This window comes from Coffea arabica, chromosome 4e (genome assembly GCF_036785885.1).
Source record: "Coffea arabica cultivar ET-39 chromosome 4e, Coffea Arabica ET-39 HiFi, whole genome shotgun sequence".
Taxonomy (NCBI): Eukaryota; Viridiplantae; Streptophyta; class Magnoliopsida; order Gentianales; family Rubiaceae; genus Coffea; species Coffea arabica.
In genome coordinates this window covers 30,780,208-30,805,408 of record NC_092317.1, presented here as the reverse complement: position 1 = coordinate 30,805,408, position 25,201 = coordinate 30,780,208, and the positions used below count along the sequence as shown (strand labels likewise).

Sequence of the window (25,201 nt, the reverse complement as noted above, 5' to 3'; positions counted from 1 at the left end):
CGTGCCGATGTAGTGGAGGACCGGGAAGCGACAATGGCTAGGTTCTTAACTGGGTTGAGACCCAAGATTGCAGAGGTAGTGGAGTTGCATCACTACGTGGAAATCACGGACATGGTGGACAAAGCTTCCAAAGTGGAGCGTCGCCTCAAGAGGAGGGATGCCACTCGACTCACTAGTACACCGGTTAGCTCGAATTGGAGAACATATCCGCCTACGAAGGAGGAGAAACCGATTATGGGAGCTTCGGGAAGGATACCAAGGCGGTGACTGACGCCTCTAAAGCCCATAACCGTGAGATCAAGTGCTTCAAATGCCAAGGGTTTGGTCACATCGCATCTCAGTGTCCAAATCGACGAACCATGCTCTTACTTGAAAATGGAGAAGTAGTGACGGATGAAGAAGACAGCTATAAAGGAGTACCATCGTTGGGAGAGAAGGATGCCGATTCTAGTGAGGAAATACCAACGAATGAACAACTCGACTTAGTGGTTCAAAAGGTGCTAACTGCTCAAGTAAAGGAAGAAAATGGCCAACAAAGGGAAAACATCTGCTACACACGTTGTCACATAAAAGGCAAGGTGTGTAGTCTTATAATTGATCCCAGGAGTTGTACAAACGTGGCAAGTATGACACTAGTGGAGAAGGCCTCGCTTCCTACAATCAAGCATCCACATCCATATAGGCTCCAATAGTTGAACGACAGTGGAGATGTGCGAGTCACAAAGCAAGTCGAGATCCTATTCCGCATTGGTCGATACGAGGATAAAGTCCTCTATGATGTCGTGCCAATGCAAGCTACTCATGTGCTATTGGGGAGACCATGGCAATATGATGAAAGAACTAGCCACGATGGTTTCACCAATAAGTACACCTTTATGCACGACAACAGGAAAGTCGCACTTGTGCCTCTCACTCCTAAACAAGTGCACGAGGACCAAGTCCGGTTGCAACAAGAACACGGGGAGCAAAGGAAATTGAAAGGAGCCGAGAAGAGTGAGGGAAAACTGGCCTTAAATGATTCGGCCCTTGAGAAGAGAACTGAGAGGAAGCAAAGCATGCTCGCAAAAGCCAGGGATGTAAAGAAAGCTTTACTTTCTTACCAACACTTGCTTATGATAGTATGTAAAGAAGTTATGCTTGCTTCTACCATATAACTACCATCATAACTACCATATAAATTTAACCACTGTATATTTTCATGATACCCCGTGTTATCTCATTGTTGCAGGAATTTGAGGATATGTTTCCTGAGGAGATCCCGGATGGACTACCTCCCATCCGTGGCATTGAGCACCAAATAAACCTCATTCCGGGCTCACCATTGCCCAATAAAGCCCCCTATCGCATGAGTCCCAAGGAAACCAAGGAACTACAAAGGCAAGTGGACGAACTGCTTAAGAAAGGTTGGGTGCATGAAAGCCTAAGTCCCTGTGCCGTCCTCATCATCTTGGCGCCAAAGAAGGATGGAAGCTCACGCATGTGTGTGGATTGCAGAGCCATCAATTCGATAACGGTAAAGTATCGTCATCCTATACCTAGGTTAGATGACATGCTAGATGAACTAAATGGGGCTGTAATTTTCATGAAAATTGATTTTAAAAGTGGGTATCACCAAAGCCGAATGAAGGACGGGGACGAATGGAAAACGGCTTTTAAGACTACTTATGGGTTGTATAAATGGCTAGTCATGCCCTTTGGTTTATCTAACGCCCCTAATACATTCATGAGGTTAATGAATCATATTCTACGCCCTTTTCTTGATAAATTTGTGGTAGTCTATTTTGATGATATCTTAGTCTCTAGTCGAAATCTTGATGCACACATAGAGCATTTACGTGTTATTTTAAATGCCTTATGCCAAGCAAGTTTGTATGCTAACTTGAAAAAGTGTTCTTTTTGCACTAATCAGTTGGTCTTTCAAGGATATGTTATTAGTGCATAGGGAATACAGGTAGATAAAAGGAAGGTGAAAGCGATCCAAGAATGGCCGACACCAAAGACTGTGAGCGAAGTAAGGAGCTTCCATGGATTAGCTAGTTTTTACCGCAGGTTTGTGCGAGATGTCAGCTCCATTGCCGCTCCGTTGACTGCCGTAATCAAGAAGAATGTCGCCTTTCATTGGGGAGCTGACCAAGATAAGGCATTTCAATTACTTAAACACAAACTCACGCACACACCTGTACTTTCTTTGCCTAGTTTTGACAAGATGTTTGAAATCGAATGTGATACTTCAGGTGTTGGCATTGGAGCTGTGTTAATGCAAGAGGGTAGGCCTACTTTAGCGAGAAACTGAGTGGGGCAGCCTTGAACTACTCCACCTACGATAAGGAGCTATACTCCCTCATTAGGGCTCTCGAAACATGGCAACATTATTTGAGAGCAAGGGAGTTCGTCATTCATACTGATCACGATTCACTCAAACACTTGAAGTCACAACAAAAGTTGAACAAAAGGCATGCCGATGGATTGCTTTTGTTGAGACTTTCTGATACGTTCCTCGATCAACACGTTTCGAGACACATAGCACGTTTGCCCATGGATCTAGCGAGGATGTCCAACGCTTGGAATTGCGGGGTCTAGAACCAAACGGACGACACGATATGATTCAAGACGGTAGACGACACTCCGATGAAGGTGAATACTCCAGGGGAATAGGTCGGTAGAACAATCTAGGACAGAACGCAAGACTGCTCAAAACCCTTGCCAAAGCAAGTAAAGGAATTGTAACTCTCGAATGTAAGAGAAAACAATGCTGAATTTTTATGATAAAACGACTCCCTTAAAACCTTACAAAGCAAGCCTATTTATAGGCTAAAGTGACTAAAAAACCCTAAGGAAATAATGACAAAGAGTTCGGCCATCTTGGTGTCCAAGATGGGCTGGCCCAATGAGCTATGAAGACACATTAATCCAATCTAACAAGTACTAAGAAAAAAGGCCCTATAGGGCCGATCCTCTTGCAGGCTCACTTGGGTCTCCGTGGGCTTGGATCATGGTGTAAATGGCTTGATTGTCTCTCTCTAAGCCCTCAATATCTTTGTGCACTCCATGTTGGTCTTGGACTACTCGAACAAGGGCTTGGAGTGATTCTTTGAAGAGCTTGGCCCGTGCACGTGTGACTGGGCCCAATGGAACTCGAACTGGGTCGTTACGTGGGCCGAGACCCGTGCACACATCAGTCCCCTCCTCTTGAGAAGGATTTGCCCTCAAATCTGGATCCTCCTCGTCAAGAAATAGACTTAGGTCCGCGACGTTAAAGGTCGCACTAACATTGTATTCCCCAGGTAGCTCCAACTTGTATGCGTTGTCATTGATTTTTTGGAGTACCCGGAATGGTCCATCACCTCTGGGGGATAATTTTCTTTGACGTTGCTTGGGGAATCGCTCTTTCCTCAAGTGTAGCCACACCCAATCTCCAGGCTCAAAAATCATCTTGCGGCGGTGCTTGTTGGCTTGTTGGATGTATTGCTGCGTGCGCTTCTCGATGTTTGCTCGCACAGCTTCATGTAACCTGCGCACAAAATCAGCTTTCTTGTTCCCATCTAAGCTTATGTGCTCAGAGGAAGGTAAAGGCACCAGATCAAGGGGGGTAAGGGGGTTGAAGCCATAAACAATCTCAAAGGGAGAATATTGTGTTGCACTATGCACGGTTCGATTGTAGGCAAATTCAACATGAGGTAAGCACTCCTCCCAAGACTTAAGGTTCTTTTTAATCAAAGCCCGAAGTAAAGTGCCAAGTGTGCGATTGACAACTTCAGTTTGTCCATCGCTTTGAGGATGACTAGTGGTGGAGAATAATAACCTAGTGCCAAGTTTGGACCACAAAGTCTTCCAAAAGTAACTCAGGAACTTCACATCTCTGTCACTAACAATAGTCCGAGGCATACCATGCAGACGGACAATCTCTTTGAAGAATAAAGTAGCAATATGAGATGCATCGTCAGTTTTGTGACAAGGAATAAAATGTGCCATTTTAGAAAATCTATCAACTACCACAAATATGGAGTCATTACCCCTTGGTGATCTAGGCAAACCTAGCACAAAGTCCATAGACAAGTCAACCCAAGGATGGTGCGGGATAGGTAATGGGGTATACAAGCCATATGGATGTGTCTTAGACTTTGCCTTGTGACAAGTAGCGCATCTACCAACCATGCGTTCAACATCTCTACGCATATGAGGCCAGTAAAAGTGCTCTTGCAACATGGCCAGAGTCTTGGTGATGCCAAAGTGGCCCATGAGACCACCACTATGTGCCTCTCGAATCAAAAGATCACGAATGGAAGAGTTAGGTACACATAGTTTATCTACATGGAATAGAAATCCATCATGCAAGAAGTATTTTCCATGAGGGGCCTTAACACAAGCAACATAGGTATCACCAAAGTCATGATCATTTGTGTAGAGTTCCTTAACCATTTCGAACCCTAGTAACTTGGCATCCAGAAGAGCAAGCAACGAATGTCTACGTGATAATGCATCAGCCACGACATTCGTTTTGCCAGTCTTATACTTAATGACATATGAAAAGGTGTCAATGAAGCTTACCCATTTGGCATGTCGCTTGCTTAACTTGGGTTGTCCCTTGAGATACTTCAATGACTCGTGATCAGTGTGGATCACGAACTCTCTAGGGCGAAGATAGTGTTGCCAAGTCTCCAAGGCCCTCACTAAAGCGTACAACTCCTTGTCGTACGTGGGGTAGTTTAATGCAGCTCCTCCCAGTTTCTCACTAAAGAAGGCACAAGGTCTCTTGTCTTGCATGAGGACTGCTCCAATACCTACACCAGAAGCATCACATTCAATTTCAAAAGTCGTGTGAAAATTTGGTAATGCTAACACAGGTGCATGTGTGAGTGTGTCCTTGAGGGCGTGAAATGCTCGTTCTTGTGATTCGCCCCAGTGGAACTTGTCATCCTTCTTTGCAACGGCGGTCAATGGGGCGGCAATGGTGCTAAAATCTTTGACAAAGCGCCGGTAAAAGCCCGCCAATCCAAGAAAGCTGCGCATGTCAGAGACGGATGTGGGAGTTGGCCATTGCTCGATGGCCTCAATCTTGGATTTGTCCACCTTGATGCCCTGCGAACTTACCACATAGCCTAAAAACACAAGCTCGTTAGTACAAAAGGTGCACTTCTTGAGGTTGGCGTACAGACGCTCCTGTCGAAGTGTCTCAAGAACTAATCTCACATGCTCTAAGTGCTCATGCTCACTACGGCTATATATCAAGATGTCATCAAAGTAAACAATGACAAACTTGCCAATAAAATGTCTCAGCACATGGTTCATTAGTCGCATGAAGGTGCTAGGGGCATTAGTTAAGCCAAAAGGCATCACTAGCCACTCATAGAGACCATGTTTGGTTTTGAAGGCTGTTTTCCACTCGTCGCCCTCCTTCATCCGAATTTGATGATAGCCACTCCTCAAGTCAATTTTGGTGAAAATTATGGTACCATCGAGTTCATCAAGCATATCATCAAGTCTAGGAATGGGATGACGATATTTGACAGTGATAGCGTTCACAGCCCGACAGTCAGTGCACATACGCCAAGTACCGTCCTTTTTGGGAACAAGTATCACAGGCACAGCGCAAGGACTTAGACTTTCCTTTACCCAACCCTTACCTAAGAGGCCATCAACTTGCCTTTGAAGCTCCTTGGTCTCCTCAGGGCCCATGCGGTAAGCAGGTTTGTTGGGCAATGGTGCTCCAGGAATGAGGTCGATCTGGTGTTCAATTCCCCGAATGGGTGGTAAGCCATCAGGAACCTCGTTAGGGAAAACATCCTCAAATTCCTGCAAAAGAGCAACTATGCTCGCAGGCAACGCCTTGTCGAGCTCAGCAACATCCAAGAGCACATGCTTGCAAATCATGAGAAGTATAGGCTGATTAGAGTTCACCACTTTTCTAACATCCTTAGCCTTAATAATCATGTTGTGCTTCCTAGTGGTAGGTGTGGTAGGTGATTTGTCATGCATACCCCTAGGTGTGCCCCCTTGACCCTTGGTTGATGGCTCACTTGTAGAAGTGGGGCCTTGACCAGGGTCGTCCGCCTTTAGTTTCCTCTTTTGACGGTCCTGTTCACACTCCCTTTGCAATAGTAGTTGATCCTCATAAACTTGTGCAGGTGTAAGAGGTGTAAGGACCTTACGTTTGCCATCGTGCAAAAGTGTGTACTTATTTGCTCTTCCATCGAATGTGACGTGTTTGTCAAATTGCCAGGGCCTCCCCAGAATGATATGCGTAGCATGCATAGGCACAACGTCGCACAGGATGTCATCAGTGTATGTACCAATTGAAAAGGGAAGGCGGACCTGTTTGAAGACTCGTACCTCGCCATCCTCACTTAGCCACTGGAGGCGGTAAGGATTTGGATGCCTGGTAGTGGGGAGTCCTAAACTCTCAACCATTAGCAAACTGGCCACGTTTGTGCAACTCCCACCGTCGATGATGAGACTACACACCTTGTCGCCTACCTTACAAAGGGTGTAGAATAGGTTTTCTCGTTGTAGCTGCTCGTCCTCCTTAACGCGGGCGGTTAGCACTCGTCGGGCCACCAAGCAACCTACTTCTCCTCGTGTAGGCGAGCAAGCCTCCCCAGCTGCCTCTTCTTCCAGGCAGTCGTCTTCGACCAGTTCAGGCATCTCCTCACATTCGTCATCATCAGACACGATTTCGCCATGGTGAGTGATGAGCATGACCCGTTGGTTTGGGCACTGAGATTGAATATGGCCAAACCCTTGGCATTTGAAGCACTTGATGTCCCTACTCCTAGTCCTAGAAGTCTCATGCGATGCCTTAGAGGTGGACCTGGAAGCATCGGAAACCTTGTTAGGGGTAGAATAGGAATTGCGGTTAGAGGTGTTACCTTGGATTCGGGTAGAAGAGGTTGGTATCGTCGCACTTCCAACTTCGTGGGTCGCCCTTCGTGGTTGGTTGCCCCTCCATGAAGTGTTGTTAGAAGATTGGAAAGGACGTGCTCCTCGTCTTAGCTTCTTCCCCCGCTCGGCCTTGATAGCGAGTTCTAGAAGGTCGTGCATGTCCAAGTAATGTTGGAGCTCCAAGGCCTCTTGAAGGTCAGGATTGAGACCTCTAAGAAACCTAGCCATCGTGGCTTCATTGTCCTCTTGAATATTGGCCCTCATCATGGCCATCTCGATCTCTTTGTAGTAGTCTTCCACACTCATGTTGCCTTGAGTGAGAGTTTGAAGCTTAGAATGGAGATCGCGATTGTAGTAGCTAGGAACAAATCGCTTGCGCAGCAGTGCCTTGAGTTCGCACCAAGTCCGGACACGGGGCTCTCCCATCCTCCTCCTATTGGTCCTTACTTGGTCCCACCAGACGAGTGCGTAGTCGGTGAACTCCACGGTGGCAACCTTAACCTTTTGTTCCTCACTGTAGTCGTAGCAATCGAAGACCATCTCGATACGGCCTTCCCACTCCAAGTAAGCTTCAGGATCACTTTTGCCCTTGAATGCGGGGACTTGAATTTTAAGCCCCTTGAGTTCGTCCTTAGGCGTGTCCCTTGTGGGAAACCCTCTTAAGCAGCCGCCCACTATGCTCACAACACAAACCAGAATTGGACCACTGAAATTTCCAGATTTCTTCCTTCTTGAACCCCTCCCAAGGTCGGCTATTGTCTCCTATTAAACCTCCCCTCACAGCCGCACACTTACCCAAGCAATTCGGCTCCCTCTCTACTCCAAGAACAAGAAATTCGCCCTCTCTCCTACAAGACAGGTTTGGTCCTTGTCACTCCAGAAATTCGGCTCCAATGGACTCCCAAGGGCATGCGAGTGATGTTACTCAAGAACCTCCCAAGAAATTCACTCCTCAATCAAGAAGACCACGTATGGATGCAAGATCTTACAAGAAACTTTTTATAAGAAAGGAAGTGCAAGTGTTCAAGGCTCAAGGTGATCAAGTTGTTCGAAGGGTGGTTCAAGTTTCCAAGACTCAAGATCAAGAACCCCAAGAAGAGGTTGGCCAAAACTTTTGAGTTTGTTTCCTTTTCTTTTTCTTTTGTTCGAATTTTCTGTTTGGGTACAAGCACGATGTAAACAAAACTGATCTTGGCAATAAAATTCGACTTCCCCTTGCTTCTTGTTGTGCCACCCGATTGCTCTTCTATCTTTTCTTTTCGATTCTGTTTTTTTTTTTTTTTTTTTTAACTAGGCAAAAGAACTACACCTGGCCGAAAGGGTTCAAAACCCAGATTTTGGTCAGGCCCTAATTTACTTCACCCAACAGCCCCAAAACTCCAAGATTTTATCAAGAACTTCCAAGAACTTCAAGATTAAATTCAAGAAACTCAAGAAACCTAAAACTCTTGTAGATTTCCTTCAAGATTCACAACTCCAACAAGTTTGATCCACAAATCAGTTTAGAAAACTAACTAAAACAACTTAGATTAAACAATTAAACAGTTGGACAGATTTGGCAACCACAAGAACCCTAGCCGCGGTTTTCCTTTTTGTTTTTGTTTTTTTTTTTTCAGTTTCGGCTAGGACCAATTGCTGGGCAGAATGGTTGCAATTCGAGTACAAAATCTGGGCAGATTAGAACTAGCAACAATACATGCGACCGACCAGAAATTTGACGCGACCAAGAACAAGAACTAGCGGACAGAATTTTTTTTTTGTTTTTTTTTTTTTTGGACAAGCGATGCAAACAGATTTTGTTTGTGTTTTTTTTTTTTTTTGACTAACAACGGACAGATTTGACCACGGACTCAACAACAAGAACAACGACCAGAATTTCTTGACAACACAAAGAAAGGAAACGGCACAACAAGCAACAATGCTAATGAACAGATTTTTTTTTTTTTTTTTTTTTTGTAAAACAAGGCAGCGGAAAATAAGGAAAACTAAGACAAGACTACGGATATAACGAAAGATACCTCTACCAAAGCTCTGAAGCCAACTGATACGTTCCTCGATCAACACGTTTCGAGACACGTAGCACGTTTGCCCAAGGATCTAGCGAGGATGTCCAACGCTTCGAATTGCGGGGTCTAGAACCAAACGGACGACACGATATGATTCAAGACGGTAGACGACACTCCGATGAAGGTGAATACTCCAGGGGAATAGGTCGGTAGAACAATCTAGGACAGAACGCAAGACTGCTCAAAACCCTTGCCATAGCAAGTAAAGGAATTGTAACTCTCGAATGTAAGAGAAAACAATGATGAATTTTTATGATAAAACGAAAACCCTCTTAAGCAGCCGCCCACTATGCTCACAACACAAACCAGAATTGGACCACTGAAATTTCCAGATTTCTTCCTTCTTGAACCCCTCCCAAGGTCGGCTATTGTCTCCTATTAAACCTCCCCTCACAGCCGCACACTTACCCAAGCAATTCGGCTCCCTCTCTACTCCAAGAACAAGAAATTCGCCCTCTCTCCTACAAGACAGGTTTGGTCCTTGTCACTCCAGAAATTCGGCTCCAATGGACTCCCAAGGGCATGCGAGTGATGTTACTCAAGAACCTCCCAAGAAATTCACTCCTCAATCAAGAAGACCACGTATGGATGCAAGATCTTACAAGAAACTTTTTATAAGAAAGGAAGTGCAAGTGTTCAAGGCTCAAGGTGATCAAGTTGTTCGAAGGGTGGTTCAAGTTTCCAAGACTCAAGATCAAGAACCCCAAGAAGAGGTTGGCCAAAACTTTTGAGTTTGTTTCCTTTTCTTTTTCTTTTGTTCGAATTTTCTGTTTGGGTACAAGCACGATGTAAACAAAACTGATCTTGGCAATAAAATTCGACTTCCCCTTGCTTCTTGTTGTGCCACCCGATTGCTCTTCTATCTTTTCTTTTCGATTCTGTTTTTTTTTTTTTTTTTTAACTAGGCAAAAGAACTACACCTGGCCGAAAGGGTTCAAAACCCAGATTTTGGTCAGGCCCTAATTTACTTCACCCAACAGCCCCAAAACTCCAAGATTTTATCAAGAACTTCCAAGAACTTCAAGATTAAATTCAAGAAACTCAAGAAACCTAAAACTCTTGTAGATTTCCTTCAAGATTCACAACTCCAACAAGTTTGATCCACAAATCAGTTTAGAAAACTAACTAAAACAACTTAGATTAAACAATTAAACAGTTGGACAGATTTGGCAACCACAAGAACCCTAGCCGCGGTTTTCCTTTTTGTTTTTGTTTTTTTTTTTTCAGTTTCGGCTAGGACCAATTGCTGGGCAGAATGGTTGCAATTCGAGTACAAAATCTGGGCAGATTAGAACTAGCAACAATACATGCGACCGACCAGAAATTTGACGCGACCAAGAACAAGAACTAGCGGACAGAATTTTTTTTTTGTTTTTTTGTTTTTTTGGACAAGCGATGCAAACAGATTTTGTTCGTGTTTTTTTTTTTTTTTGACTAACAACGGACAGATTTGACCACGGACTCAACAACAAGAACAACGACCAGAATTTCTTGACAACACAAAGAAAGGAAACGGCACAACAAGCAACAATGCTAATGAACAGATTTTTTTTTTTTTTTTTTTTTTGTAAAACAAGGCAGCGGAAAATAAGGAAAACTAAGACAAGACTACGGATATAACGAAAGATACCTCTACCAAAGCTCTGAAGCCAACTGATACGTTCCTCGATCAACACGTTTCGAGACACGTAGCACGTTTGCCCAAGGATCTAGCGAGGATGTCCAACGCTTCGAATTGCGGGGTCTAGAACCAAACGGACGACACGATATGATTCAAGACGGTAGACGACACTCCGATGAAGGTGAATACTCCAGGGGAATAGGTCGGTAGAACAATCTAGGACAGAACGCAAGACTGCTCAAAACCCTTGCCATAGCAAGTAAAGGAATTGTAACTCTCGAATGTAAGAGAAAACAATGCTGAATTTTTATGATAAAACGAAAACCCTCTTAAGCAGCCGCCCACTATGCTCACAACACAAACCAGAATTGGACCACTGAAATTTCCAGATTTCTTCCTTCTTGAACCCCTCCCAAGGTCGGCTATTGTCTCCTATTAAACCTCCCCTCACAGCCGCACACTTACCCAAGCAATTCGGCTCCCTCTCTACTCCAAGAACAAGAAATTCGCCCTCTCTCCTACAAGACAGGTTTGGTCCTTGTCACTCCAGAAATTCGGCTCCAATGGACTCCCAAGGGCATGCGAGTGATGTTACTCAAGAACCTCCCAAGAAATTCACTCCTCAATCAAGAAGACCACGTATGGATGCAAGATCTTACAAGAAACTTTTTATAAGAAAGGAAGTGCAAGTGTTCAAGGCTCAAGGTGATCAAGTTGTTCGAAGGGTGGTTCAAGTTTCCAAGACTCAAGATCAAGAACCCCAAGAAGAGGTTGGCCAAAACTTTTGAGTTTGTTTCCTTTTCTTTTTCTTTTGTTCGAATTTTCTGTTTGGGTACAAGCACGATGTAAACAAAACTGATCTTGGCAATAAAATTCGACTTCCCCTTGCTTCTTGTTGTGCCACCCGATTGCTCTTCTATCTTTTCTTTTCGATTCTGTTTTTTTTTTTTTTTTTTTAACTAGGCAAAAGAACTACACCTGGCCGAAAGGGTTCAAAACCCAGATTTTGGTCAGGCCCTAATTTACTTCACCCAACAGCCCCAAAACTCCAAGATTTTATCAAGAACTTCCAAGAACTTCAAGATTAAATTCAAGAAACTCAAGAAACCTAAAACTCTTGTAGATTTCCTTCAAGATTCACAACTCCAACAAGTTTGATCCACAAATCAGTTTAGAAAACTAACTAAAACAACTTAGATTAAACAATTAAACAGTTGGACAGATTTGGCAACCACAAGAACCCTAGCCGCGGTTTTCCTTTTTGTTTTTGTTTTTTTTTTTTCAGTTTCGGCTAGGACCAATTGCTGGGCAGAATGGTTGCAATTCGAGTACAAAATCTGGGCAGATTAGAACTAGCAACAATACATGCGACCGACCAGAAATTTGACGCGACCAAGAACAAGAACTAGCGGACAGAATTTTTTTTTTGTTTTTTTGTTTTTTTGGACAAGCGATGCAAACAGATTTTGTTCGTGTTTTTTTTTTTTTTTGACTAACAACGGACAGATTTGACCACGGACTCAACAACAAGAACAACGACCAGAATTTCTTGACAACACAAAGAAAGGAAACGGCACAACAAGCAACAATGCTAATGAACAGATTTTTTTTTTTTTTTTTTTTTTGTAAAACAAGGCAGCGGAAAATAAGGAAAACTAAGACAAGACTACGGATATAACGAAAGATACCTCTACCAAAGCTCTGAAGCCAACTGATACGTTCCTCGATCAACACGTTTCGAGACACGTAGCACGTTTGCCCAAGGATCTAGCGAGGATGTCCAACGCTTCGAATTGCGGGGTCTAGAACCAAACGGACGACACGATATGATTCAAGACGGTAGACGACACTCCGATGAAGGTGAATACTCCAGGGGAATAGGTCGGTAGAACAATCTAGGACAGAACGCAAGACTGCTCAAAACCCTTGCCATAGCAAGTAAAGGAATTGTAACTCTCGAATGTAAGAGAAAACAATGATGAATTTTTATGATAAAACGAAAACCCTCTTAAGCAGCCGCCCACTATGCTCACAACACAAACCAGAATTGGACCACTGAAATTTCCAGATTTCTTCCTTCTTGAACCCCTCCCAAGGTCGGCTATTGTCTCCTATTAAACCTCCCCTCACAGCCGCACACTTACCCAAGCAATTCGGCTCCCTCTCTACTCCAAGAACAAGAAATTCGCCCTCTCTCCTACAAGACAGGTTTGGTCCTTGTCACTCCAGAAATTCGGCTCCAATGGACTCCCAAGGGCATGCGAGTGATGTTACTCAAGAACCTCCCAAGAAATTCACTCCTCAATCAAGAAGACCACGTATGGATGCAAGATCTTACAAGAAACTTTTTATAAGAAAGGAAGTGCAAGTGTTCAAGGCTCAAGGTGATCAAGTTGTTCGAAGGGTGGTTCAAGTTTCCAAGACTCAAGATCAAGAACCCCAAGAAGAGGTTGGCCAAAACTTTTGAGTTTGTTTCCTTTTCTTTTTCTTTTGTTCGAATTTTCTGTTTGGGTACAAGCACGATGTAAACAAAACTGATCTTGGCAATAAAATTCGACTTCCCCTTGCTTCTTGTTGTGCCACCCGATTGCTCTTCTATCTTTTCTTTTCGATTCTGTTTTTTTTTTTTTTTTTTAACTAGGCAAAAGAACTACACCTGGCCGAAAGGGTTCAAAACCCAGATTTTGGTCAGGCCCTAATTTACTTCACCCAACAGCCCCAAAACTCCAAGATTTTATCAAGAACTTCCAAGAACTTCAAGATTAAATTCAAGAAACTCAAGAAACCTAAAACTCTTGTAGATTTCCTTCAAGATTCACAACTCCAACAAGTTTGATCCACAAATCAGTTTAGAAAACTAACTAAAACAACTTAGATTAAACAATTAAACAGTTGGACAGATTTGGCAACCACAAGAACCCTAGCCGCGGTTTTCCTTTTTGTTTTTGTTTTTTTTTTTTCAGTTTCGGCTAGGACCAATTGCTGGGCAGAATGGTTGCAATTCGAGTACAAAATCTGGGCAGATTAGAACTAGCAACAATACATGCGACCGACCAGAAATTTGACGCGACCAAGAACAAGAACTAGCGGACAGAATTTTTTTTTTGTTTTTTTGTTTTTTTGGACAAGCGATGCAAACAGATTTTGTTCGTGTTTTTTTTTTTTTTTGACTAACAACGGACAGATTTGACCACGGACTCAACAACAAGAACAACGACCAGAATTTCTTGACAACACAAAGAAAGGAAACGGCACAACAAGCAACAATGCTAATGAACAGATTTTTTTTTTTTTTTTTTTTTTGTAAAACAAGGCAGCGGAAAATAAGGAAAACTAAGACAAGACTACGGATATAACGAAAGATACCTCTACCAAAGCTCTGAAGCCAACTGATACGTTCCTCGATCAACACGTTTCGAGACACGTAGCACGTTTGCCCAAGGATCTAGCGAGGATGTCCAACGCTTCGAATTGCGGGGTCTAGAACCAAACGGACGACACGATATGATTCAAGACGGTAGACGACACTCCGATGAAGGTGAATACTCCAGGGGAATAGGTCGGTAGAACAATCTAGGACAGAACGCAAGACTGCTCAAAACCCTTGCCATAGCAAGTAAAGGAATTGTAACTCTCGAATGTAAGAGAAAACAATGCTGAATTTTTATGATAAAACGAAAACCCTCTTAAGCAGCCGCCCACTATGCTCACAACACAAACCAGAATTGGACCACTGAAATTTCCAGATTTCTTCCTTCTTGAACCCCTCCCAAGGTCGGCTATTGTCTCCTATTAAACCTCCCCTCACAGCCGCACACTTACCCAAGCAATTCGGCTCCCTCTCTACTCCAAGAACAAGAAATTCGCCCTCTCTCCTACAAGACAGGTTTGGTCCTTGTCACTCCAGAAATTCGGCTCCAATGGACTCCCAAGGGCATGCGAGTGATGTTACTCAAGAACCTCCCAAGAAATTCACTCCTCAATCAAGAAGACCACGTATGGATGCAAGATCTTACAAGAAACTTTTTATAAGAAAGGAAGTGCAAGTGTTCAAGGCTCAAGGTGATCAAGTTGTTCGAAGGGTGGTTCAAGTTTCCAAGACTCAAGATCAAGAACCCCAAGAAGAGGTTGGCCAAAACTTTTGAGTTTGTTTCCTTTTCTTTTTCTTTTGTTCGAATTTTCTGTTTGGGTACAAGCACGATGTAAACAAAACTGATCTTGGCAATAAAATTCGACTTCCCCTTGCTTCTTGTTGTGCCACCCGATTGCTCTTCTATCTTTTCTTTTCGATTCTGTTTTTTTTTTTTTTTTTTAACTAGGCAAAAGAACTACACCTGGCCGAAAGGGTTCAAAACCCAGATTTTGGTCAGGCCCTAATTTACTTCACCCAACAGCCCCAAAACTCCAAGATTTTATCAAGAACTTCCAAGAACTTCAAGATTAAATTCAAGAAACTCAAGAAACCTAAAACTCTTGTAGATTTCCTTCAAGATTCACAACTCCAACAAGTTTGATCCACAAATCAGTTTAGAAAACTAACTAAAACAACTTAGATTAAACAATTAAACAGTTGGACAGATTTGGCAACCACAAGAACCCTAGCCGCGGTTTTCCTTTTTGTTTTTGTTTTTTTTTTTTCAGTTTCGGCTAGGACCAATTGCTGGGCAGAATGGTTGCAATTCGAGTACAAAATCTGGGCAGATTAGAACTAGCAACAATACATGCGACCGACCAGAAATTTGACGCGACCAAGAACAAGAACTAGCGGACAGAATTTTTTTTTTGTTTTTTTGTTTTTTTGGACAAGCGATGCAAACAGATTTTGTTCGTGTTTTTTTTTTTTTTTGACTAACAACGGACAGATTTGACCACGGACTCAACAACAAGAACAACGACCAGAATTTCTTGACAACACAAAGAAAGGAAACGGCACAACAAGCAACAATGCTAATGAACAGATTTTTTTTTTTTTTTTTTTTTTGTAAAACAAGGCAGCGGAAAATAAGGAAAACTAAGACAAGACTACGGATATAACGAAAGATACCTCTACCAAAGCTCTGAAGCCAACTGATACGTTCCTCGATCAACACGTTTCGAGACACGTAGCACGTTTGCCCAAGGATCTAGCGAGGATGTCCAACGCTTCGAATTGCGGGGTCTAGAACCAAACGGACGACACGATATGATTCAAGACGGTAGACGACACTCCGATGAAGGTGAATACTCCAGGGGAATAGGTCGGTAGAACAATCTAGGACAGAACGCAAGACTGCTCAAAACCCTTGCCATAGCAAGTAAAGGAATTGTAACTCTCGAATGTAAGAGAAAACAATGCTGAATTTTTATGATAAAACGAAAACCCTCTTAAGCAGCCGCCCACTATGCTCACAACACAAACCAGAATTGGACCACTGAAATTTCCAGATTTCTTCCTTCTTGAACCCCTCCCAAGGTCGGCTATTGTCTCCTATTAAACCTCCCCTCACAGCCGCACACTTACCCAAGCAATTCGGCTCCCTCTCTACTCCAAGAACAAGAAATTCGCCCTCTCTCCTACAAGACAGGTTTGGTCCTTGTCACTCCAGAAATTCGGCTCCAATGGACTCCCAAGGGCATGCGAGTGATGTTACTCAAGAACCTCCCAAGAAATTCACTCCTCAATCAAGAAGACCACGTATGGATGCAAGATCTTACAAGAAACTTTTTATAAGAAAGGAAGTGCAAGTGTTCAAGGCTCAAGGTGATCAAGTTGTTCGAAGGGTGGTTCAAGTTTCCAAGACTCAAGATCAAGAACCCCAAGAAGAGGTTGGCCAAAACTTTTGAGTTTGTTTCCTTTTCTTTTTCTTTTGTTCGAATTTTCTGTTTGGGTACAAGCACGATGTAAACAAAACTGATCTTGGCAATAAAATTCGACTTCCCCTTGCTTCTTGTTGTGCCACCCGATTGCTCTTCTATCTTTTCTTTTCGATTCTGTTTTTTTTTTTTTTTTTTTAACTAGGCAAAAGAACTACACCTGGCCGAAAGGGTTCAAAACCCAGATTTTGGTCAGGCCCTAATTTACTTCACCCAACAGCCCCAAAACTCCAAGATTTTATCAAGAACTTCCAAGAACTTCAAGATTAAATTCAAGAAACTCAAGAAACCTAAAACTCTTGTAGATTTCCTTCAAGATTCACAACTCCAACAAGTTTGATCCACAAATCAGTTTAGAAAACTAACTAAAACAACTTAGATTAAACAATTAAACAGTTGGACAGATTTGGCAACCACAAGAACCCTAGCCGCGGTTTTCCTTTTTGTTTTTGTTTTTTTTTTTTCAGTTTCGGCTAGGACCAATTGCTGGGCAGAATGGTTGCAATTCGAGTACAAAATCTGGGCAGATTAGAACTAGCAACAATACATGCGACCGACCAGAAATTTGACGCGACCAAGAACAAGAACTAGCGGACAGAATTTTTTTTTTGTTTTTTTTTTTTTTGGACAAGCGATGCAAACAGATTTTGTTTGTGTTTTTTTTTTTTTTTGACTAACAACGGACAGATTTGACCACGGACTCAACAACAAGAACAACGACCAGAATTTCTTGACAACACAAAGAAAGGAAACGGCACAACAAGCAACAATGCTAATGAACAGATTTTTTTTTTTTTTTTTTTTTTGTAAAACAAGGCAGCGGAAAATAAGGAAAACTAAGACAAGACTACGGATATAACGAAAGATACCTCTACCAAAGCTCTGAAGCCAACTGATACGTTCCTCGATCAACACGTTTCGAGACACGTAGCACGTTTGCCCAAGGATCTAGCGAGGATGTCCAACGCTTCGAATTGCGGGGTCTAGAACCAAACGGACGACACGATATGATTCAAGACGGTAGACGACACTCCGATGAAGGTGAATACTCCAGGGGAATAGGTCGGTAGAACAATCTAGGACAGAACGCAAGACTGCTCAAAACCCTTGCCATAGCAAGTAAAGGAATTGTAACTCTCGAATGTAAGAGAAAACAATGCTGAATTTTTATGATAAAACGAAAACCCTCTTAAGCAGCCGCCCACTATGCTCACAACACAAACCAGAATTGGACCACTGAAATTTCCAGATTTCTTCCTTCTTGAACCCCTCCCAAGGTCGGCTATTGTCTCCTATTAAACCTCCCCTCACAGCCGCACACTTACCCAAGCAATTCGGCTCCCTCTCTACTCCAAGAACAAGAAATTCGCCCTCTCTCCTACAAGACAGGTTTGGTCCTTGTCACTCCAGAAATTCGGCTCCAATGGACTCCCAAGGGCATGCGAGTGATGTTACTCAAGAACCTCCCAAGAAATTCACTCCTCAATCAAGAAGACCACGTATGGATGCAAGATCTTACAAGAAACTTTTTATAAGAAAGGAAGTGCAAGTGTTCAAGGCTCAAGGTGATCAAGTTGTTCGAAGGGTGGTTCAAGTTTCCAAGACTCAAGATCAAGAACCCCAAGAAGAGGTTGGCCAAAACTTTTGAGTTTGTTTCCTTTTCTTTTTCTTTTGTTCGAATTTTCTGTTTGGGTACAAGCACGATGTAAACAAAACTGATCTTGGCAATAAAATTCGACTTCCCCTTGCTTCTTGTTGTGCCACCCGATTGCTCTTCTATCTTTTCTTTTCGATTCTGTTTTTTTTTTTTTTTTTTTAACTAGGCAAAAGAACTACACCTGGCCGAAAGGGTTCAAAACCCAGATTTTGGTCAGGCCCTAATTTACTTCACCCAACAGCCCCAAAACTCCAAGATTTTATCAAGAACTTCCAAGAACTTCAAGATTAAATTCAAGAAACTCAAGAAACCTAAAACTCTTGTAGATTTCCTTCAAGATTCACAACTCCAACAAGTTTGATCCACAAATCAGTTTAGAAAACTAACTAAAACAACTTAGATTAAACAATTAAACAGTTGGACAGATTTGGCAACCACAAGAACCCTAGCCGCGGTTTTCCTTTTTGTTTTTGTTTTTTTTTTTTCAGTTTCGGCTAGGACCAATTGCTGGGCAGAATGGTTGCAATTCGAGTACAAAATCTGGGCAGATTAGAACTAGCAACAATACATGCGACCGACCAGAAATTTGACGCGACCAAGAACAAGAACTAGCGGACAGAATTTTTTTTTTGTTTTTTTGTTTTTTTGGACAAGCGATGCAAACAGATTTTGTTTGTGTTTTTTTTTTTTTTTGACTAACAACGGACAGATTTGACCACGGACTCAACAACAAGAACAACGACCAGAATTTCTTGACAACACAAAGAAAGGAAACGGCACAACAAGCAACAATGCTAATGAACAGATTTTTTTTTTTTTTTTTTTTGTAAAACAAGGCAGCGGAAAATAAGGAAAACTAAGACAAGACTACGGATATAACGAAAGATACCTCTACCAAAGCTCTGAAGCCAACTGATACGTTCCTCGATCAACACGTTTCGAGACACGTAGCACGTTTGCCCAAGGATCTAGCGAGGATGTCCAACGCTTCGAATTGCGGGGTCTAGAACCAAACGGACGACACGATATGATTCAAGACGGTAGACGACACTCCGATGAAGGTGAATACTCCAGGGGAATAGGTCGGTAGAACAATCTAGGACAGAACGCAAGACTGCTCAAAACCCTTGCCATAGCAAGTAAAGGAATTGTAACTCTCGAATGTAAGAGAAAACAATGCTGAATTTTTATGATAAAACGAAAACCCTCTTAAGCAGCCGCCCACTATGCTCACAACACAAACCAGAATTGGACCACTGAAATTTCCAGATTTCTTCCTTCTTGAACCCCTCCCAAGGTCGGCTATTGTCTCCTATTAAACCTCCCCTCACAGCCGCACACTTACCCAAGCAATTCGGCTCCCTCTCTACTCCAAGAACAAGAAATTCGCCCTCTCTCCTACAAGACAGGTTTGGTCCTTGTCACTCCAGAAATTCGGCTCCAATGGACTCCCAAGGGCATGCGAGTGATGTTACTCAAGAACCTCCCAAGAAATTCACTCCTCAATCAAGAAGACCACGTATGGATGCAAGATCTTACAAGAAACTTTTTATAAGAAAGGAAGTGCAAGTGTTCAAGGCTCAAGGTGATCAAGTTGTTCGAAGGGTGGTTCAAGTTTCCAAGACTCAAGATCAAGAACCCCAAGAAGAGGTTGGCCAAAACTTTTGAGTTTGTTTCCTTTTCTTTTTCTTTTGTTCGAATTTTCTGTTTGGGTACAAGCACGATGTAAACAAAACTGATCTTGGCAATAAAATTCGACTTCCCCTTGCTTCTTGTTGTGCCACCCGATTGCTCTTCTATCTTTTCTTTTCGATTCTGTTTTTTTTTTTTTTTTTTTTTAACTAGGCAAAAGAACTACACCTGGCCGAAAGGGTTCAAAACCCAGATTTTGGTCAGGCCCTAATTTACTTCACCCAACAGCCCCAAAACTCCAAGATTTTATCAAGAACTTCCAAGAACTTCAAGATTAAATTCAAGAAACTCAAGAAACCTAAAACTCTTGTAGATTTCCTTCAAGATTCACAACTCCAACAAGTTTGATCCACAAATCAGTTTAGAAAACTAACTAAAACAACTTAGATTAAACAATTAAACAGTTGGACAGATTTGGCAACCACAAGAACCCTAGCCGCGGTTTTCCTTTTTGTTTTTGTTTTTTTTTTTCAGTTTCGGCTAGGACCAATTGCTGGGCAGAATGGTTGCAATTCGAGTACAAAATCTGGGCAGATTAGAACTAGCAACAATACATGCAACCGACCAGAAATTTGACGCGACCAAGAACAAGAACTAGCGGACAGAATTTTTTTTTTGTTTTTTTTTTTTTTGGACAAGCGATGCAAACAGATTTTGTTTGTGTTTTTTTTTTTTTTTGACTAACAACGGACAGATTTGACCACGGACTCAACAACAAGAACAACGACCAGAATTTCTTGACAACACAAAGAAAGGAAACGGCACAACAAGCAACAATGCTAATGAACAGAATTTTTTTTTTTTTTTTTTTTTTGTAAAACAAGGCAGCGGAAAATAAGGAAAACTAAGACAAGACTACGGATATAACGAAAGATACCTCTACCAAAGCTCTGAAGCCAACTGATACGTTCCTCGATCAACACGTTTCGAGACACGTAGCACGTTTGCCCAAGGATCTAGCGAGGATGTCCAACGCTTCGAATTGCGGGGTCTAGAACCAAACGGACGACACGATATGATTCAAGACGGTAGACGACACTCCGATGAAGGTGAATACTCCAGGGGAATAGGTCGGTAGAACAATCTAGGACAGAACGCAAGACTGCTCAAAACCCTTGCCATAGCAAGTAAAGGAATTGTAACTCTCGAATGTAAGAGAAAACAATGCTGAATTTTTATGATAAAACGAAAACCCTCTTAAGCAGCCGCCCACTATGCTCACAACACAAACCAGAATTGGACCACTGAAATTTCCAGATTTCTTCCTTCTTGAACCCCTCCCAAGGTCGGCTATTGTCTCCTATTAAACCTCCCCTCACAGCCGCACACTTACCCAAGCAATTCGGCTCCCTCTCTACTCCAAGAACAAGAAATTCGCCCTCTCTCCTACAAGACAGGTTTGGTCCTTGTCACTCCAGAAATTCGGCTCCAATGGACTCCCAAGGGCATGCGAGTGATGTTACTCAAGAACCTCCCAAGAAATTCACTCCTCAATCAAGAAGACCACGTATGGATGCAAGATCTTACAAGAAACTTTTTATAAGAAAGGAAGTGCAAGTGTTCAAGGCTCAAGGTGATCAAGTTGTTCGAAGGGTGGTTCAAGTTTCCAAGACTCAAGATCAAGAACCCCAAGAAGAGGTTGGCCAAAACTTTTGAGTTTGTTTCCTTTTCTTTTTCTTTTGTTCGAATTTTCTGTTTGGGTACAAGCACGATGTAAACAAAACTGATCTTGGCAATAAAATTCGACTTCCCCTTGCTTCTTGTTGTGCCACCCGATTGCTCTTCTATCTTTTCTTTTCGATTCTGTTTTTTTTTTTTTTTTTTTTTAACTAGGCAAAAGAACTACACCTGGCCGAAAGGGTTCAAAACCCAGATTTTGGTCAGGCCCTAATTTACTTCACCCAACAGCCCCAAAACTCCAAGATTTTATCAAGAACTTCCAAGAACTTCAAGATTAAATTCAAGAAACTCAAGAAACCTAAAACTCTTGTAGATTTCCTTCAAGATTCACAACTCCAACAAGTTTGATCCACAAATCAGTTTAGAAAACTAACTAAAACAACTTAGATTAAACAATTAAACAGTTGGACAGATTTGGCAACCACAAGAACCCTAGCCGCGGTTTTCCTTTTTGTTTTTGTTTTTTTTTTTTCAGTTTCGGCTAGGACCAATTGCTGGGCAGAATGGTTGCAATTCGAGTACAAAATCTGGGCAGATTAGAACTAGCAACAATACATGCGACCGACCAGAAATTTGACGCGACCAAGAACAAGAACTAGCGGACAGAATTTTTTTTTTGTTTTTTTTTTTTTTTGGACAAGCGATGCAAACAGATTTTGTTTGTGTTTTTTTTTTTTTTTGACTAACAACGGACAGATTTGACCACGGACTCAACAACAAGAACAACGACCAGAATTTCTTGACAACACAAAGAAAGGAAACGGCACAACAAGCAACAATGCTAATGAACAGATTTTTTTTTTTTTTTTTTTGTAAAACAAGGCAGCGGAAAATAAGGAAAACTAAGACAAGACTACGGATATAACGAAAGATACCTCTACCAAAGCTCTGAAGCCAACTGATACGTTCCTCGATCAACACGTTTCGAGACACGTAGCACGTTTGCCCAAGGATCTAGCGAGGATGTCCAACGCTTCGAATTGCGGGGTCTAGAACCAAACGGACGACACGATATGATTCAAGACGGTAGACGACACTCCGATGAAGGTGAATACTCCAGGGGAATAGGTCGGTAGAACAATCTAGGACAGAACGCAAGACTGCTCAAAACCCTTGCCATAGCAAGTAAAGGAATTGTAACTCTCGAATGTAAGAGAAAACAATGCTGAATTTTTATGATAAAACGAAAACCCTCTTAAGCAGCCGCCCACTATGCTCACAACACAAACCAGAATTGGACCACTGAAATTTCCAGATTTCTTCCTTCTTGAACCCCTCCCAAGGTCGGCTATTGTCTCCTATTAAACCTCCCCTCACAGCCGCACACTTACCCAAGCAATTCGGCTCCCTCTCTACTCCAAGAACAAGAAATTCGCCCTCTCTCCTACAAGACAGGTTTGGTCCTTGTCACTCCAGAAATTCGGCTCCAATGGACTCCCAAGGGCATGCGAGTGATGTTACTCAAGAACCTCCCAAGAAATTCACTCCTCAATCAAGAAGACCACGTATGGATGCAAGATCTTACAAGAAACTTTTTATAAGAAAGGAAGTGCAAGTGTTCAAGGCTCAAGGTGATCAAGTTGTTCGAAGGGTGGTTCAAGTTTCCAAGACTCAAGATCAAGAACCCCAAGAAGAGGTTGGCCAAAACTTTTGAGTTTGTTTCCTTTTCTTTTTCTTTTGTTCGAATTTTCTGTTTGGGTACAAGCACGATGTAAACAAAACTGATCTTGGCAATAAAATTCGACTTCCCCTTGCTTCTTGTTGTGCCACCCGATTGCTCTTCTATCTTTTCTTTTCGATTCTGTTTTTTTTTTTTTTTTTTAACTAGGCAAAAGAACTACACCTGGCCGAAAGGGTTCAAAACCCAGATTTTGGTCAGGCCCTAATTTACTTCACCCAACAGCCCCAAAACTCCAAGATTTTATCAAGAACTTCCAAGAACTTCAAGATTAAATTCAAGAAACTCAAGAAACCTAAAACTCTTGTAGATTTCCTTCAAGATTCACAACTCCAACAAGTTTGATCCACAAATCAGTATAGAAAACTAACTAAAACAACTTAGATTAAACAATTAAACAGTTGGACAGATTTGGCAACCACAAGAACCCTAGCCGCGGTTTTCCTTTTTGTTTTTGTTTTTTTTTTCAGTTTCGGCTAGGACCAATTGCTGGGCAGAATGGTTGCAATTCGAGTACAAAATCTGGGCAGATTAGAACTAGCAACAATACATGCGACCGACCAGAAATTTGACGCGACCAAGAACAAGAACTAGCGGACAGAATTTTTTTTTTGTTTTTTTTTTTTTTTGGACAAGCGATGCAAACAGATTTTGTTTGTGTTTTTTTTTTTTTGACTAACAACGGACAGATTTGACCACGGACTCAACAACAAGAACAACGACCAGAATTTCTTGACAACACAAAGAAAGGAAACGGCACAACAAGCAACAATGCTAATGAACAGATTTTTTTTTTTTTTTTTTTGTAAAACAAGGCAGCGGAAAATAAGGAAAACTAAGACAAGACTACGGATATAACGAAAGATACCTCTACCAAAGCTCTGAAGCCAACTGATACGTTCCTCGATCAACACGTTTCGAGACACGTAGCACGTTTGCCCAAGGATCTAGCGAGGATGTCCAACGCTTCGAATTGCGGGGTCTAGAACCAAACGGACGACACGATATGATTCAAGACGGTAGACGACACTCCAATGAAGGTGAATACTCCAGGGGAATAGTCAAGTATAAGACAGGTAAAATCAATGTAGTAGCTGATGCCTTGTCATGCAGGTACTCTTTACTTACCTTACTCAACACTAAGCTACTTGGTTTTGAAACCATCAAGGAGTTATATGCAAAAGATCCAGATTTTAGTGAATGCTATGCACAATGCTTACAATCTAGGTTGGATCACTTTTTTATGCATGATGGTTATTTGTTTCGAGTTGAAAAACTATGCATCCCTCAGTCTATTGTTAGTCCATGAAGCACATTCAGGTAGTCTAATGGGACACTTTGGTGCTGCAAAGACTTTGGTTGTTTTGCAGGAACACTTCTATTGGCCAAAGATGAGAAGAGATGTGGAACGTGTGGTTGGTCGATGCATTGTGTACCACAAAGCTAAGTCTAAGACTCAACCATTCGGTTTGTATACCCCTTTACCTGTGCCTACTACACCTTGGATCGATATTTCTATGAATTTTGTACTTGGGTTGCCTAGGTCTAGGAAAGGACATGATAGCATATTTGTGGTAGTTGACAGATTTCCTAAAATGGCTCATTTCATTGCTTGTCACAAAACGGATGATGCTTCTTACATTGCTGATTTGTTCTTTCGTGGGATAGTTAGGTTACATGGCATGCCTAGAACTATTGTTTCTGACAGGGATGTTAAATTTCTTAGCTATTTCTGGAAGACATTGTGGGGAAAATTAGGTACTAAACTGTTATTCTCGACTTCAAGTCACCCACAAACGGATAGCCAAACAGAAGTTGTTAATCGCACTTTATCTACATTGTTGCGTGCCATCATTAAAAAGAACATTAAGCCTTGGGAGGAATGTCTTCCTCATGTTGAGTTTGCCTATAACCGAACTGTGCATAGTGCTACACGTTTCTCACCTTTTGAAGTTGTATATGGTTTTAACCCGTTAACTTCTTTGGATTTGTCACCTTTGCCGTTGTCTGAGTGTGTCAATCTGGATGAAAAGAAAAAGGCAGATTTTGTGAAGGCACTACATGAGAAAGTGTGA

The 25,201-nt window shown here is 42.1% G+C and overlaps 1 protein-coding gene across 1 annotated transcript; it reads left to right on the top strand.

Moving 5' to 3' along the window:
* Positions 1-359: 359 nt before the first annotated feature.
* On the top strand, positions 360-25,201 carry LOC140005562 (uncharacterized). Its single transcript, XM_072046570.1, has 4 exons — positions 360-578; positions 693-1,118; positions 1,229-1,573; positions 24,497-25,201. The coding sequence occupies exons 1-4, from the start codon at positions 360-362 to the stop codon at positions 25,199-25,201; spliced, it is 1,695 nt and encodes a 564-aa protein (XP_071902671.1).

Coding starts and splice junctions, on each gene's coding strand:
- LOC140005562 (XM_072046570.1), top strand. CDS start 360: ATGCTCTTACTTGAAAATGGAGAAGTAGTGACGGATGAAGAAGACAGC. Junction 1,119..1,228: donor ACCAACACTTGCTTATGATA/GTATGTAAAGAA, acceptor TCATTGTTGCAG/GAATTTGAGGATATGTTTCC. Junction 1,574..24,496: donor TAGATGAACTAAATGGGGCT/GTAATTTTCATG, acceptor GTTGTTTTGCAG/GAACACTTCTATTGGCCAAA.